The sequence below is a fragment of the Cucurbita pepo genome, chromosome LG02 (genome assembly GCF_002806865.2).
Source record: "Cucurbita pepo subsp. pepo cultivar mu-cu-16 chromosome LG02, ASM280686v2, whole genome shotgun sequence".
In the NCBI taxonomy this organism is placed as follows: Eukaryota; Viridiplantae; Streptophyta; class Magnoliopsida; order Cucurbitales; family Cucurbitaceae; genus Cucurbita; species Cucurbita pepo.
The window spans coordinates 13,035,943-13,050,542 of NC_036639.1; the positions used below are offsets into that span (position 1 = coordinate 13,035,943).

The 14,600-nt window shown below is 37.5% G+C and overlaps 3 protein-coding genes across 4 annotated transcripts; 2 read left to right on the forward strand and 1 right to left on the reverse strand.

Annotated features, from left to right (window-relative positions):
• Window positions 1–164: 164 nt before the first annotated feature.
• Window positions 165–7,316, reverse strand: LOC111788499 (CUGBP Elav-like family member 6). Its single transcript, XM_023668836.1, has 15 exons — window positions 7,199–7,316; window positions 6,015–6,644; window positions 5,405–5,475; window positions 4,800–4,878; window positions 4,089–4,171; window positions 3,817–3,868; window positions 3,481–3,545; window positions 2,670–2,736; window positions 2,180–2,259; window positions 2,007–2,071; window positions 1,636–1,686; window positions 1,229–1,553; window positions 946–1,107; window positions 704–853; window positions 165–568 (listed from the first exon to the last, which is right to left on the reverse strand). The coding sequence occupies exons 1-15, from the start codon at window positions 7,314–7,316 to the stop codon at window positions 506–508; spliced, it is 2,061 nt and encodes a 686-aa protein (XP_023524604.1). The 3' UTR covers window positions 165–505.
• On the forward strand, window positions 7,146–13,121 carry LOC111788735. Of its 2 annotated transcripts, XR_002814210.1 has the most exons (8): window positions 7,146–7,259; window positions 8,074–8,404; window positions 8,975–9,422; window positions 9,792–10,090; window positions 10,272–10,651; window positions 10,882–10,934; window positions 11,901–11,997; window positions 12,614–13,121. XR_002814210.1 is itself a non-coding variant. In XM_023669200.1 (6 exons), the coding sequence occupies exons 2-5, from the start codon at window positions 8,102–8,104 to the stop codon at window positions 10,623–10,625; spliced, it is 1,404 nt and encodes a 467-aa protein (XP_023524968.1). In that variant the 5' UTR covers window positions 7,146–7,259; window positions 8,074–8,101; the 3' UTR covers window positions 10,626–10,651; window positions 10,882–11,280. The 2 variants fall into 2 exon arrangements, 1 of the variants encoding a protein (XP_023524968.1); XM_023669200.1 differs by lacking the exons at window positions 11,901–11,997; window positions 12,614–13,121 and having other exon boundaries at window positions 10,882–11,280.
• Window positions 12,717–13,768, forward strand: LOC111788501. The gene is made up of 4 exons (XM_023668837.1): window positions 12,717–13,287; window positions 13,380–13,515; window positions 13,604–13,654; window positions 13,762–13,768. Exons 1-4 carry the CDS (start codon window positions 12,717–12,719, stop codon window positions 13,766–13,768), a joined length of 765 nt encoding a protein of 254 aa, XP_023524605.1.
• Window positions 13,769–14,600: the final 832 nt, after the last annotated feature.

Genomic DNA, 14,600 nt, shown 5'->3' on the forward strand with positions numbered 1-14,600 from the left:
ATCTACTAACGATAGGCTTAGATTATTATAGTTGAAAACACTTGTAAATAAACGCACGATTAAGATTGGACCCTGTTCATAATAGCAAGTATATCCTTCAATTTCATATATGTTCATAATATGAGGAGATTAGGGATCAACACGTATTGAATGGATAAAAAGAGTAAGAACAAAAGCTTCTAAAGTATTAATATCACATTAATTACCGTTTAGAGAAGCAACTCGACAGAAGTGGCATGCAAGCTTAGCCCATCTCCTTCATACATGTACTATACCAAGTGTTTGCAGGAACATTGAGATTGCCAATAGACTATATAGTGCATCAGCTTTACACGAGCGTTACAAAATCATCGTGTACTTGCTAGTCGAGCAGCTAACGTGTAGTCTTTGTTACCATCCTAATTCACATTGTAATGACTAGGCATCAAAAGGATGAACGTTAGTTGCTAACAGGATAAACTACTAAATATCTTAAATAACCTTCCTAATAACTTAAACAGCATTGTTAAACACAGGCTGGACTAACAACAGGACTTGCTTTTGATTGAAGTCGCATACAATCCAACTCCTGCAGAAGAATTTGAGCATATTAAAGAATTAGTGAGAACCGAAACCCGGAACTATGGCCTAACGAAATATAGAAGATAATGAATGCATGAACTGTACGTATTCGTGTATAGATATATCGTGTATGAATACTAACTCGTACAGCTGCGGAAGTTTGGACGTTGGGTTTGAAGAGATTTGGCTGAGGAAGCCCCTCTGGAGAAGAGAGACCTGCATGGTTTGGTTTTTGAAGCTTTTCCTGCTTTGATTGTTGCTCAAAAGTGGCAAACTCCTCTGGCTTCTCCCACTAAGGACCGATTTTCAAAGGTTTATATCATATATTGTACCATAAAAGATGGGGGAACTGTGGCAAAAGAGCTGGTTGCATATAAAGCTTACCAAACTTTCACAGGTGACACAGTTATAATAGTATTTGAAACCGTCCGGGCAGGTGTGTTCGCTCCAATCGCACTCCAGAGGACCCTCTACCTGAGAACTTGGATGTGTCATAGGCGAGTTGGGAGTACCGGTAAAGGTTTGAACACCGTGTGCTGGAGGACCCTGCACGAAAACATAAAAGAGAATACACGCATAAGTTACCGAGACAAACCGACATTAAAGGACCTCTTTAGTAAACAACTCTTAGGAGAATACTATAATTCAGATCACTTTCATAATGAACCTGTAAATTCTGCTGCTGCTGATGTGAATCTTGCCTGGGCTGTTGACTATGCACCTGATTCGGCATCTTAGAAAAATCCGTCTGTGTAGGAGGCTGACAAACTTGCTGTGTCGGTCTCATCGGTCGAGATGGCATTTGAGCAAAAGATGATGAGGGTTCCTGTATTTGAGGGGGTGGCTTCTGTATGCTATTAGGAGCGAAAGGGGCATGGGATACCACTTGGGAAGCACTCTTTGGTGGCCCTAAACTTGCAGAGTTTTGTTGTCCGGGATATGAGTTATTAGGAAAACATCCTCCAGCAGGAGGGCCAAGAGGAAGCTCTGGTCTAGAAAAGGTTAAACCAATAAGAAAACAATTTGTTTTATAAAATTAGTAAACAAAAAGGAAGCAATAAACACACAATGTACCTAAATGGGTGTGGATGATGACCAAATTTCGGGCTGCCTGACATGTTGCTTCTGTGCAGAAAGAGAGAGGTTCAACGATTGAAATTGACACGACCAATAAGAAAATAAGCATAACAGTTGAAGCGGGCACGAATTGGCTCCCGTATTTCCTTGCTTCCTCTCTCACACACACACACATTATTAGTACTCTCGTGGGCCTCGAAAGATTTAAAGAACGTTATTCGATGGTGCAAGAAGCAAGACTACGGGGTACAGCAACTAGAAGTGTTGATTATTATCATAGTTACGACAGATGAGAAATCAGCAACACGAGACTATTCTTCATATCGATAATAGATTTAAGAAAAGAGTAATGTATTAGGAGGCCGAACCTTTGTTCACCAATCCTGGGTTTCTTAGGTTCTGCAAGACGAACAATCAACGGCTGATCACAACCCTGGTCACGAAGAAACAAGAAATCAATGTTACGCTTAGAAGAGTAATGTACACATAAAATGCCTGATCGTGCGCTCAGACTATAGATGGGTATAGAGACAAGTCATACTCTCATCGTATATTTTCCGTTCAATGCTTCGATTGCTGCCATTGCCATATCTCTACGAGCGTACTTAACGAAGGCACATCCTTCAGAAAGCATGAGCGCGAAATCAGAAGCATAAATTGAGAGACTGACCCAAAATTAAAGTTAATTTAGCAATTGAGTAAAAAAAGTGGCTTGATCCATAAAACATTGATATTAGATGATGAAAATAATTTGTCGAGTCCAACTTATTTTCCGACACAAGATGAAACTATAGGTACTTTGTCTATCAGAATAGAGCTTTTACTCTACCATGATCTGCTCAAAATTTCATATTGTACAAGTTTCATGACACATGTAAGAAAGAAATTATGCAGTAAATTGGAAACTATAGCTTTTTAAGATATAATCTCAGATAAGAACAATGAACAATTTAAAAATCCTCCTCAATAAATTTAATAGAAGGATCACAAGATTTCTTAGTTATATCGCCCAAGCGGATAATTTTACGCACCTCGGCTTTGCTTCAGCTCATCACGCATGATATAAATATCCTCAACAAAACCATAAGGTGAGAATACCTGGCGGTGAAATGTTCACAAAAGATTCTTAATTGAATAAATGACAGATAAACAAATAACATAAATCAAAGTAATCAACTTTTTAGCCTCATTTATTTGGTGATTTCCTCAAACTATCATCCATAAGCTTTATGGCACTGGAGAATATGCCCTCAAATAATATGCAAGACATCCTCAGAGTCCACACAACACACAATAGCCAAAACCTAAATAAAATCCATACTGGGAGAGGATGATGAGGAGATATTCAATGTAATTGTGTGGGTCTGGACAAGTTCATGAAAACCTAAGGAATGTTAGATTAATCTTGAAGCACCACAAGTGGCCATCAAGAAAAACCCGAATTATTTATTATCCTAAGCAACCACCATGATCTGAGCTCAAGAACCAAAAAAACATCTAATCTTACAGCTTATGCAACCATGGGGATATCACCGTCAGCCTAACGATTTTAAAACGTGTCTGTTAGAAAGAGGATTCCACACTCCTATAGAAAATGAAGTTGCCTAATTATTCTCGAGTTACCCTAAAAAGATCATACAAAATTAATTTTAAAAAAATTCAGTCATCTTTCCAGTAATGTAGTTAACAAAAAGTTTATGGTGGGGACTCTCTCTTTCAGTGACTTTAACCTAGGAATAAAAAGAATTGTTAAGTATTAAAATTGAACCTCAGAACCAAAAGAGCAATGCTTCTTTTAAGAAAATAACTCAACGTTGTATGAACGCGAAGAATATGGCTTACCTCCTCAATTTCCCTTTTTGTAGTATTTTTATTCAAGCTACCAACATACAATTTTTCAAGTACTCCTACATAAAACATAAAAATAAAAAATTTGAAAAGAGCATAGAGATAAGATAATTGATCAGGCGGTTCACGCTTACGGGAAATAATCAGAATGATATTCACCATGGCCGTGCAAAGATCAAAACATAGCATGCAAGAACGAATTACAAAACAATGCTTAACTACTGTTTTGCAAAGTGAAATAGCCTTGCTATGATGCAAATAATACAGCATAGATAAAGGAAAAATACGTCCTAGCGATGCGACATGAGGTCAGAAATGCTAGAAACTTACCAAGGCGCTCCTTTTCACCATCGGCATATTTCACATTGATAGGAGTCATTTCCTATTATAAAAAGAATAATAAGAAACGACATAATATTTTTTTATACGAGAGAGAGAACAAAAAGCCATTATGACACGAATTGCCTAAATGTTACCAGAAACAGCAGAAACGACTCAGTAATCATTTACCGATTTATGTTGATAGAAAATGAACTTTCAAAATAAGAGCAAGTGCTACATTTAATATGTTCATCTATAATAGACAATAGCTAATAACTCACTCCAGGAAAAGTATACTGATTGTCCAAAGCTCTGATTGCCCTGTCTGCTTCAATGGAGGTAGCGTATTTCACAAAACAACTACCTGAAGTGAAAATCATAGACCTGCTTTAATATCATTATTCTATTCTCATAACCTCAAATGACTGACAGCATTAAGCCAGATTAACCAGAATCCGTTCGGTTCTTAACCATAAAAGATAATCCAATATAAATGCATATATCGAAGCTGTTATTTAAAGCAACTGAGACTGGAGAAGAAATTTAAAAATGACATTTCATTCACTGAGCTTCAATTAAAGATGATAACCATAAAGGAAGCACGACAAAATCAACTTAAAGGAACATAGCCATAAAAAAGTAAATAGATAAAACAGGTAGATATTTGTGTTAATTGTATGGAAGAATCAAGAACTGTTTCGAAGAAATCGAGAAGGAATAAAATGACAGTAATCCACTAAATAAGAGTTCGCTTTTGCAAGGGGATGCTTCACTATGGAATCAACTCGAAGCACTTGTCAGCATATATTATGTTCTCCAAAGTGCCTTGCTTCCCCGTTTCCAAATGACAAGGTACTGTCACCACACTCAATTTTCACTCCCTAGTACTACTACGAATGTATAAAGATCAAAAGTGAGCATATTGATGCTCTAGTCAACCCATTAACCGGCAGAACAATAAAATGGAATGGAATTTAAAACGAAGAGAATACCTTGTTGTTGGCCAGTTAACTTATCCCTTAATATTACAATCTCGAGAATCTCTCCGTGAACTTCAAACAAGGGACGAATCTGAAACCAAAGATTTAAATATTTGTTAAATATTTAAAACGAAGAAGTGTAGATGACTATAAACTAATGGAGAAGCTAATTACTTCTCATAGTCCAGATTTAAATATTAAAATTTTAAACTAAGAACAAAAACAAAACATAATGAGTATACAACACTCTTTTCTCTAATCAATCTTGATTCTGAAGGATACCAGGGGAAAAAAGTCGATATTAAATTTTTTTATGGAAGAATTTTTCTGTTAGTACTTCAGAATGATTTGAATAACTTTACAAAAACATTTCAACCATCTTTAATTGCATATAACCTTCTTGAGGAGTGAAATAAACGTCCCAAGAGTCCCAAAAGTAAGAAAATGAAGATAACATACAAACCCCAACACAAAAATATTAAGAAAACTTAAAAAGAACCGAAAAGATGGAACCACAATCCATGACAAGATACAAGACCATAAATTTTCCTTCATAAGAAGAACTCTTTCGGCTAGAACGTTAAATGAATTGGAAAACCGTGGAAATTGAAACTTACAGCTTCTTCGGTTCCTGTTCGGGGAACTTGTGCAACATACAATTTTGCAGTACCACCAGCCTCAGCATGATCTTGAAAGAAAAATAACCATCTCAAAGACATTCATTATGGAGTAACAAATTGATTACTCTAAAGAAAAGCAATATCAGAAAGCCATTGAACTAAAAAGCTTCCCCTGCACCTCAAGTTAGACACTCAAAACAGTATTCTGATGCTCCTAGCGTATATCTCCACTTAATTGCAAATTACTCTTGGAATTCTTGTACAAAAGTTCAAAAATACTTTTTCCTAACGCGTTCATACAGAACCAAGGGATAATCATTGGGAAAGGAAACGTGCAGAACTAGTAGATTCAGGTAAAAGAAACAGTTTTTGATGAATTAAGGGTACCCGGGATGAACTTCTAAATTTGAAAAGACCCAACAAAGAAAGAACATTTAATTCTCACTTTTACAGTCTAAGAGAGGAATTTTTAAGTTCAATTCACAATCCAGTAGGGAATTATAAGCTGGACTATGAGAAGTAATTAGCTCAATTAGGTTTACATGTTCACATTGTAGTATCAGTTTAGCTATTTCCTGTATTTTATGACTCATCAAACATGAATTACCTGCAGGAACTGTTCTGATGGGCTGGTTTCTAGGCCGTTTACGCCCCAAATTCGCATTTTGATTCCCATAATTCGGCCTCATACCGCCGTTTCCGAACACCTCATGGGCCCCGCCGTTAAAGAGTGGCGGGGGACGGTAGTCCGGCGGAGGATTATGGAACTCTGGATGGTTCCAGTTATTACGCTGGTGCTGATACGGCTGCTGGTGCTGGTACGGCTGCTGGTGCTGGTGCGGCGGCGGGGGCGGGGGCGGAGGCTGGTGCTGGTGCTGGAACGGCGGCTGGTGTTGCGGAGGCGGCGGAGGCGGCGGCGCTGGCGGACGGTGTGGGTACTGTGGCGGGAAATTGGGCTCGCCAAAAGGAGGCCCGGGATGGTGATTGGGGTATTGAACATAGGGATCAAACTGGTGGTTGAAATTGGGGCGGTGGTCGTCGGATGGCCACGGCGGCGCCGAAGAAGTTGGGCGATGTCTCTCCAGTTTCGAAGAATTGGAATCGAAACAACGTAAAATTACTCGAGGCCTGTGAATGGACAAGCGATGCAGAATCGAAGACGAAGACGAAGACGAGCGCGCGAGATGAAAGAGAGATGACCACGGAAACTTCGGTGCAAGTTTCCGCACTGGATCATCTACAAAAACAAAAAAAAAAAAAAAAAATCTTTAATATTTTTCAAATAAAAAATTTTAAATTTTAAATTTTATGTTTAATAGAAAAGAATTTAAAATTTTAAAAAAATAAATAATTAAAAAAGTAAAATTTTGAATTGATTCAAAATATTTTCCTAATTTTTTTTAACTGTTTCGAAAGATTTTTCTAACTTAACTCGTATTAATTTGGGTCACTAATCGGACCCATGAATTCTGTCACACGAATGGGTCATCAACTCAACCAACTAAAATTTTTTGAACAGTTTCGAAAAAAATTTCTAACGTAACTCGTATTGATTTGGATCACTAATCGGACCCATGAATTGGGTTGTCTAACCTAAGTGAGTCATGGTCTCTAACTCAACTAACTGAACCGAACCGATTCAAAATATTTTAGTAATGACACATTTTGTGAGGGAGGAGTGAAATGTAAATACTCGAAATAATAGGAGCATATGAGTAATTTAGCAATACCTATCAAACCCTATCGGAGTCTCTGGTTTATTTCGCGGCAGTTGGAGCCATAAAAACGGACCACTTCCCTCCCTTCCGGTAGCAGCCTCCGCCTCCGGCAGATTCTTCCCTCCGACGACAAGGTATTTTTCGTTTCTCCTCGTGGATTTCGTCTTATACTTCGTTCCTTCCTCTCCCATCATCGGCTTTTTTATATTCCGGTCTCGTAGTGTATTGCTTTCTTTCGCTTTTCTCCTCTCCGTTTTTTCTTTCCTTCTTCTAATTTCCGTTCTTCCTTCATGTTTTACTTGAATTCTTTGTTGCTGTCAGTAATAATCTCTCTCNTTTTTTTTTTTTTTTTTTTTTTTTTTTTTTTTCTTTCCGATCTTTATTTCTCTCGGGGAGAAAAAAAAACCTTCTATTCGTCCCCGCTCTGTAATTTGTACGATTTAGTTTTGCTTCAATATCTTTCAGTTCACGATTCACAGTAGCTCACTATCGCTTAATGTGTTAATATGCTTCGACATTACGTCTCTGTTTTGATTTTATTTACTAATTTAAGTGTGCATTCTTTTTTTACTCCGGCGACGATAAGTACCACGCACGCTCTCTCCTTCTGGCGGCGGAAGGGAGTTGTGGCGTTGGAATGTGGGTTGTGATTGGAAATGAAAACATTTCCCGAGTAATTGTTCTTAGGAGTTAATTGGTGCCTTATATCTGAACCTAAATGTTTGAATTAGGATATGGATAACTTCATAATGGGATAGCTAGTGAGTTTTTTCTTTTCCTGGTTGCTTCCCTATCTCCAGAAATTTTCTGTTTATTTTGTTTTTTCTTTTTTCAATTCAAGGGGGTTTTTAGTCTGAATTGGGCGTTTTTCTCGCTTTTAGGTATGCCTAATTTGCCAGTTGCCAATTTTCAGGACATTGATTAGTGTGGTTTATTCTACAAATGCAGGAGCTAAACTGAATTTGATCTTCTTGTGATGGCGAATTCACCAGATGTGGATGCAGATGATGAATTTAGTGAACTCTACAAGGAGTACACTGGCCCTCCACGATCAACCGCTGTTGTAGTACAAGATAAGACAAATACAAATAAAAGGTCTCATGGAGGTTTTGATGAGGAGGATGGACCTCGTGATCCCAATGCTGTGCCAACTGATTTTACCAGCCGAGAAGCCAAGGTTTGGGAGGCCAAGTCAAAAGCTACAGAGAGGAATTGGAAGAAGAGAAAAGAGGAAGAAATGGTCTGCAAAATATGTGGAGAATCAGGTCATTTTACTCAGGTATTGTTACTACTATAAACGTTTTATCGATCTTGTTAAGTTATTGCACATAGTTTTTTCACAACATATGAGTTCTATTTTATGGTCTCACTTGTATTAGGCAATCTTTGTACTATTTGGACACATTTAAAACTTAAGGGGTTCATTAGACACGTTTAAAAGTTTATCAACTAAATTTGTANTATATATATATATATATATATATATATATATATATACATATAAATGAGAGAATATCTAAGTAATAGGGAGCAAGCTAGAAAGAACAATTGAGCAGAGAGTACATACAATAAAACCTCCACAAGCATTGCCTAGTAATTGAAAGTTTTCTCTCAATCTCGCACTCACTTGTCGTTTGTGTGGATGGTTGCATGCAAGGGGAGAGAGACTGAGAATATTTGATGCTTTATGATTTGTTTTATAGAAAGATAGTTTTCTTACAAGAAGTAGACCTTCTGAAACTAATTTATATGCTTTAAATTCATATCCCTGTTTTTACATGACGGTAGAATTCAAGCGGGTTATCATTATTTTAACAGATGCTACTTTGCAATTTTTTTGTATTCATAGGGATGCCCATCTACCTTGGGATCAAATCGTAAAGCTCAAGATTTTTTTGAAAGGGTACCAGCCAGGGATAAACATGTGAGAGCACTTTTCACTGATAGGGTAGTACAGAAAATTGAAAAGGATATTGGTTGTAAGATCAAGATGGATGAGAAATTCATCATTGTTAGTGGCAAGGATAGGCTAATTCTGGTAAAGGGAGTAGATGCTGTGCACAAGATGATTAAGGAGGAAGGTGATCAGAAGGGTTTTTCTAGTTCTCGTATGAGTAGATCCAGGTCACCTGAGCGAAGCCCAGTTGGCTCAAGATCACAACGTTCTGACATCCGTAGATCACATTCTGGTCCTACAAATGCATCACAATTTCAACCTAGGTTTAGCAGACAGGAGAAGGCTGTTGAAAACCGCATTCGTGATGATCTGCAGAAATATCCAAGGGGCTCGGTTCAAGGTAGGAAAAGCATAGGATATGTTAACGGCATCAATAGAAAGCTGGTAATTCTATGTTGTAGCTTGTAGCAATCTTTGTTTTCTCCATCTCTTTGCCTTCTTAATAATGTTATTTGTTGCTTATATTTGTTTGCTGTACAAGGTAAGTTCTTCTGTTCAAGCTTATATTTGCGACTCTGAAGTAATTTTCAGGGATAGGATCTGAATTGATCAGATTATCTTCAAAACAAAACAATTTTATGATTGGGCATCTGGGTTGTTTTTCCTCCTATGGTTTCTTCATTTGATTATATGATGATCACCTTGAATTATACCACAACACACTCTAGCATTTGCCTATTTTTAACATTGCTCTTCATTTATTGTGAAGCATATAGCAACGACAGAGTTAGAGGTCGTTCAAGCCACTCAAAATCTCCTGCTCATCCACCTTATTCTGGCAGCTCATTCAGTTCATATGATAGTTATCAGAACAAAAGTGCATATGGTAGAATGGAAGGATGGGATAGTGAGAGAAGAGGATCTGATTTGCAAACTAGTCATCAGTTCGAGTATCCAGCTTTTCCCCAGTCTCTTGAAGAATTGGAGATGGAGTATAAAAGGGAAGCAACTGAACTTGGAAAGATTCGTGACAAAGAAGAAGACGATGAGAACTATAAACACCGTGAGGTATGGATCTCCTATCATAGCAATCATACATCAAATGACACCTGGTGTATTTTCGTATTTTTCCATGTTGCCATTTTCCCTCTTTGGATATCATTTTGGATCTCTTTACACAACTCAAATTTGTACTCTTCGTTATTTTAATTTAAAGTTTGTGCTTTCTACTTATGGTTCTATTAAAAAGACTATAAGGGAGATGAGAGAGAACTACACGAAGAAATTGGCTCATTTGAGGGGAACACATGCAAAACAATGGGATGAGTTTCACCAACTTGATGCCCAAAGGCGTCAGCAACAAGTGCACCAGCACATGGCCGCTTCAGGTTTTGCTGGTTATAAGCAGCATAACTATTCTGAGTATGAAGGTGGCTCAGTCAATTCCCATTATGAAGGGGCTACTAATTTAGCGGCCCTTGATTCAAGAAGCAAGTATCCAAATCATATGATGGAGAATTTTCCTTCAAGGCCTCATGGTAGTTTTGGGGAGTTTCAACGTCAGAGGCACGACGATTACGGAAACGCTTACAAACGATACTAATTTGTTAACCCCCTGGAAGTAAGTTGGTAAGTAGTCTAACTCTTCAGCCAAATTAAAAGGATTTTAGTTATCTTCATCTTTTTCGGGTTGTTGGCGGTATGATTGCAAGGTACATAATCTCCATGATGCCCAATTTCATATTATTACTCCATAGCATGCCTGGACTAGAGACACCATGTCCATGTCCATTAGAAGGTTATTTTGGATTTACAGGAAATGGCCAGCAATAGCTTTAATTTCATTCCAAAATTTTCAGGATTCAGATCCATCTTGGGTAGGCCTAATGCATGGAGGAACGCCTAATCAAAGGTAAATATGTTGGTATCATACGGTCTTGGACTGAGTTGATAACAATGGTCTCGGACTGAGTTGATAACAATGGTCTCTCTGATTCATTGTAGCCTACTTCCAGTTTTTATCGTTACGTTTGATAGTTCGACTGGGTTCGATACTTGTTGTAAAGAGCGCCATGGAATCTCGTCTTAGATTTTTTATTTTTCAGATGAAGTTCTCATGAACGGTTGAGATTTTGAATTAGTTATGAATTGGTTCCTTGGAGAACTCTTCTTTCTGCTGTTTTCCTAAACTAATTGTTGGACAGCCAACAGCATGACTGACTGAATTCAACCACTATTTCATACCATATGGAAGCTTACGACAGTGTTTACTGGTTATTACATTTACGAACCGGTTACCGAGTCTTGTTTTCTGGTCTAGATATTCATAAATCGGTTATTACGGTTATTTCTAGGCGTGGAAGCTGCGGATAATTTACTGGTTATGTTTAAATTGATAATATCTATCATACTCTGAAGGAAATTGAGAATCCCCTATACATATAATGTGTTATTTTTTAAATTAATTTTTTAATGTGACAAAAATTAATCGTCGAATCATATTCAAATTTTCGCTTAGTCCTTAATTTTTATACCTCTTAATTTTTAATTTTGTGTTTAACAAATTTATAAACTTTAATAAATTATTTAAAATTTTATGATTATTGGCTAAAAATATTGTGTGCTTAATTGAATTTTGTTGTAGTTGGAATTGGAAATGGCGAGATGAACAAGTTTTAGAAATGACAATTGCCTATTTAAGCGCCGCACCTCACGTTTTCAGATCTGAAATTTCTCTCCATTTCGATTTTGTCCCAAATTTCTCTCGTCTTTTCAAATCTCACGATCTGGGTTCTCTCTCTTTCTTCCCCTCTCACCATTTTTGTTCTTCAAATCATTCATATCCTCGGTTTTTTTTTTTTTTTTTTTTATTCCCCAGATCTTTTTCTGTTGTTCGTGTGCCAGTTGAATCTCTCCATGAACTCCAGCTTCAAAATGGCAGAAATGGCTTCTTCTTATTGATTTACTGTTTGTCGGTGAGTTCTTCTTTCTCTCGTCAAGGTTTGAACTCCCCTACCCTTTTCCTGCTACTACAATTGCATGTATGTTGGGGGAGAGGGATTTTCCCTGTTGAGTTCTATTGATTATGGAGTTTTCATTGTGTAATATTTTTGGTATGACTGAATTCAGAAGGAGAAACAATCTGCGCTACGTATTTGATTCAATTTTTGCATTTCACTTGTGTTGTTGAGTTCTATTGAATATGGTGTTTTCAGAAGTGTATGAACGTGTACAAAGATAAATTTGAAACGAAATTTGGTCACATAAGCACATTAAGAAGCTAATGTATCTAAAGCTTAGATTATAGATTTAGTTCATGAAGTTAGGGCAGTCCCACAACTTCTTGCCCCTTTTAGCTTGGATTATGCTTTTGTTTAGTTATTGTGGTTAATACTATCGATTGATCATAGAAAATTGATAATTCAAAGTTTGGGGATGATATTGATAAGGGTAAATAAACTCAATGCTCAAAGTTCATGAGTGAGTTCATAGTTTGCACTATATAAAAATCTGATAAAAAGTTGGTTCTCTGTTTTTTGGTATCTTGGCCCATTGCTAATTGTTTTGGATTTATTTTTTTGTAATTGAAAGGTTCAACAGAGTGTTAGGAAGATGAGAAGAAAAGAAGGCCCTTTCATTTCAGGATCTTGGTAGAATGAATGCCCTGCCATAATGGGAAGTAAAACCTCTTTACATGAGTGGTTTAGATTGTATGGCTACAGAAGATAGAGAGTTTGAAATAGATCTTGAAGGTGGTGATTATACTAGCGAAGATGATCTGAGCAGTGAATCTGACTCGACATCGAAACCACATGTTAGGAAAGCTATCAGTAGGCTTCGGAGTGGGTTTCTGTGCACTAATGGATCTATAAATCAAGGGTGTAGCTTTGCTTCCAGTAGTAATTCCACCAAGCTCAATAAGCTTGGTGTTGATGAAAACGTGGAGTTGTTGATAGACAAGAGTTTAGATGGAGAAAAGAGACGAGAACTCGGAGCTCTTGCAGAGAAGAAGAAGAACGTTAAAGAGACGATTAAGAACAATGGAAAGCTTCACAAGCCACCACGACCTCCAAGGGGTCCGTCGTTGGATGCTGCTGACAGAATCTTTGTTAAAGAGATGACTCAATTGGCAGTGAAAAAGCGTGCCGCGGTCGAGAGAATACAAGCTTTGAAGAAGATGAAAGCAGAGAAAACATCTTCATTCTACAGCAACTTACCTGCTTTGTTTATCACATTGCTTTTCTTTGTATTCATCATCTTTCAAGGTATGTCAAATACTATAATCACAAGAATCTCTCAAATTGATATTGATAAAAAAATGAGGATAATTGTTCATGTTGTGTAAATTCCCTGGCAGGAATGAGTGTTAATGGTAGCGCAATCATGTTCGAGTCTCCCGTGCCTTCCAGTAGCAGAAGTGCAGGCTTGATACCTCTTCAGCATTCGTCTAAATCTTTCCCGAATGTTAACGTACCGCAATCCCTCATTCTCGAGTCAGTGTAGCTCGATCTTTTATGGTTTATTTAAGTAAATGCTTTATTTTTGTGTGTTCTTCATCTTAAATCCATTGTTCTGATGCAGTTTTGCAGGTTTGAAGAACCACTCCTTGAAAACTGAAGATCTTGGGGGAAGGTCTGTGCAATTTTGTTAGAATACTGAAGTTTAGTGTCACTAATCTGGTAAGACATCGCCAGCTCCTTTACACTGAAGTTTTCATATACCTTATAACTTGATTGAAGGCTTTAGATCATGTTGGTATCTGTAAATATGCAAAGGACTCGAACGATTCGATGCTTTGGCTGGGTTTTTTCTTGTACAGAGAGTTCACTTTTGGTTGATCCATATTATTTTTGTTATAGCTAAATTGGCTTGTTCTTATCAGAACCCAGAACTTTGAACTTAGTCATATGGGCTTCAAAAAATTGGTGGTGATTGGTATAAACATGTTTGACATTTGAAGAGGCAATTTCATCTTCTTTTTTTTCTCTCAAGTGTAATGCCATCTGAAACCCATTCTTTAAATGCAAATTTCATTAGATGTTCTTTCGGGTTTTCGTTTTTAAAAGATTATTTTGTATTAGTTATTGTGCGATCTTATATCGGTTGGAGAGAGTGACACATTTCTTATTGGGGTGTGGAAATCTCTCCTTAGTAGACGCGTTTTAAAATCGTGAGGTTGACGATGAGTAACGGGCCAAAGTGGACAATATTTGCTAGTGGTAGGCTCATGCTATTACAAATGACATCCCATACATCGGGTGGTGTGCTAGTGAGGATGCTGGCCCTAAGGGGGTGAATTGTGAGATCATGCATTGGTTGGAGAGAGGAACGAAACATTTCTTATGAGGGTGTGGAAACCTCTTCCTAACGGATGCATTTTAAAATTGCGAGACGGACGGCGATACGTAATAAGTCAAAGCGGACAATATTTATTAGCGGTGGACTTTGGCTATTACAATGGCATCAGAGCTAGACATCGGACGGTATGCTAGCGAGGACACTGGCCTCCAAAGGTGTAGATTGTGAGATCACATATGGGAGAGGAACGAAACATATCTGTAAACTCTATAACAATCTT

What these genes read in the sequence shown, in the direction of transcription:
- LOC111788735 (XM_023669200.1), top strand. Translation starts at nt 8,102, where the DNA reads ATGGCGAATTCACCAGATGTGGATGCAGATGATGAATTTAGTGAACTC. An exon ending in TCCAAGGGGCTCGGTTCAAG is followed by an intron (nt 9,423 to 9,791) that starts GTAGGAAAAGCA and finishes TTTATTGTGAAG; the next exon opens with CATATAGCAACGACAGAGTT. An exon ending in AGAACTATAAACACCGTGAG is followed by an intron (nt 10,091 to 10,271) that starts GTATGGATCTCC and finishes TCTATTAAAAAG; the next exon opens with ACTATAAGGGAGATGAGAGA.
- LOC111788499 (XM_023668836.1), bottom strand. Translation starts at nt 7,316, where the DNA reads ATGGGAGAGGAAGGAACGAAGTATAAGACGAAATCCACGAGGAGAAAC. An exon ending in TGGTGAAAAGGAGCGCCTTG is followed by an intron (nt 3,546 to 3,816) that starts GTAAGTTTCTAG and finishes TGTTTTATGTAG; the next exon opens with GAGTACTTGAAAAATTGTAT. An exon ending in AGCAGCAGCAGAATTTACAG is followed by an intron (nt 1,108 to 1,228) that starts GTTCATTATGAA and finishes GTTTTCGTGCAG; the next exon opens with GGTCCTCCAGCACACGGTGT.
- LOC111788501 (XM_023668837.1), top strand. Translation starts at nt 12,717, where the DNA reads ATGAGTGGTTTAGATTGTATGGCTACAGAAGATAGAGAGTTTGAAATA. An exon ending in TGTATTCATCATCTTTCAAG is followed by an intron (nt 13,288 to 13,379) that starts GTATGTCAAATA and finishes ATTCCCTGGCAG; the next exon opens with GAATGAGTGTTAATGGTAGC. An exon ending in CCGCAATCCCTCATTCTCGA is followed by an intron (nt 13,516 to 13,603) that starts GTCAGTGTAGCT and finishes GTTCTGATGCAG; the next exon opens with TTTTGCAGGTTTGAAGAACC.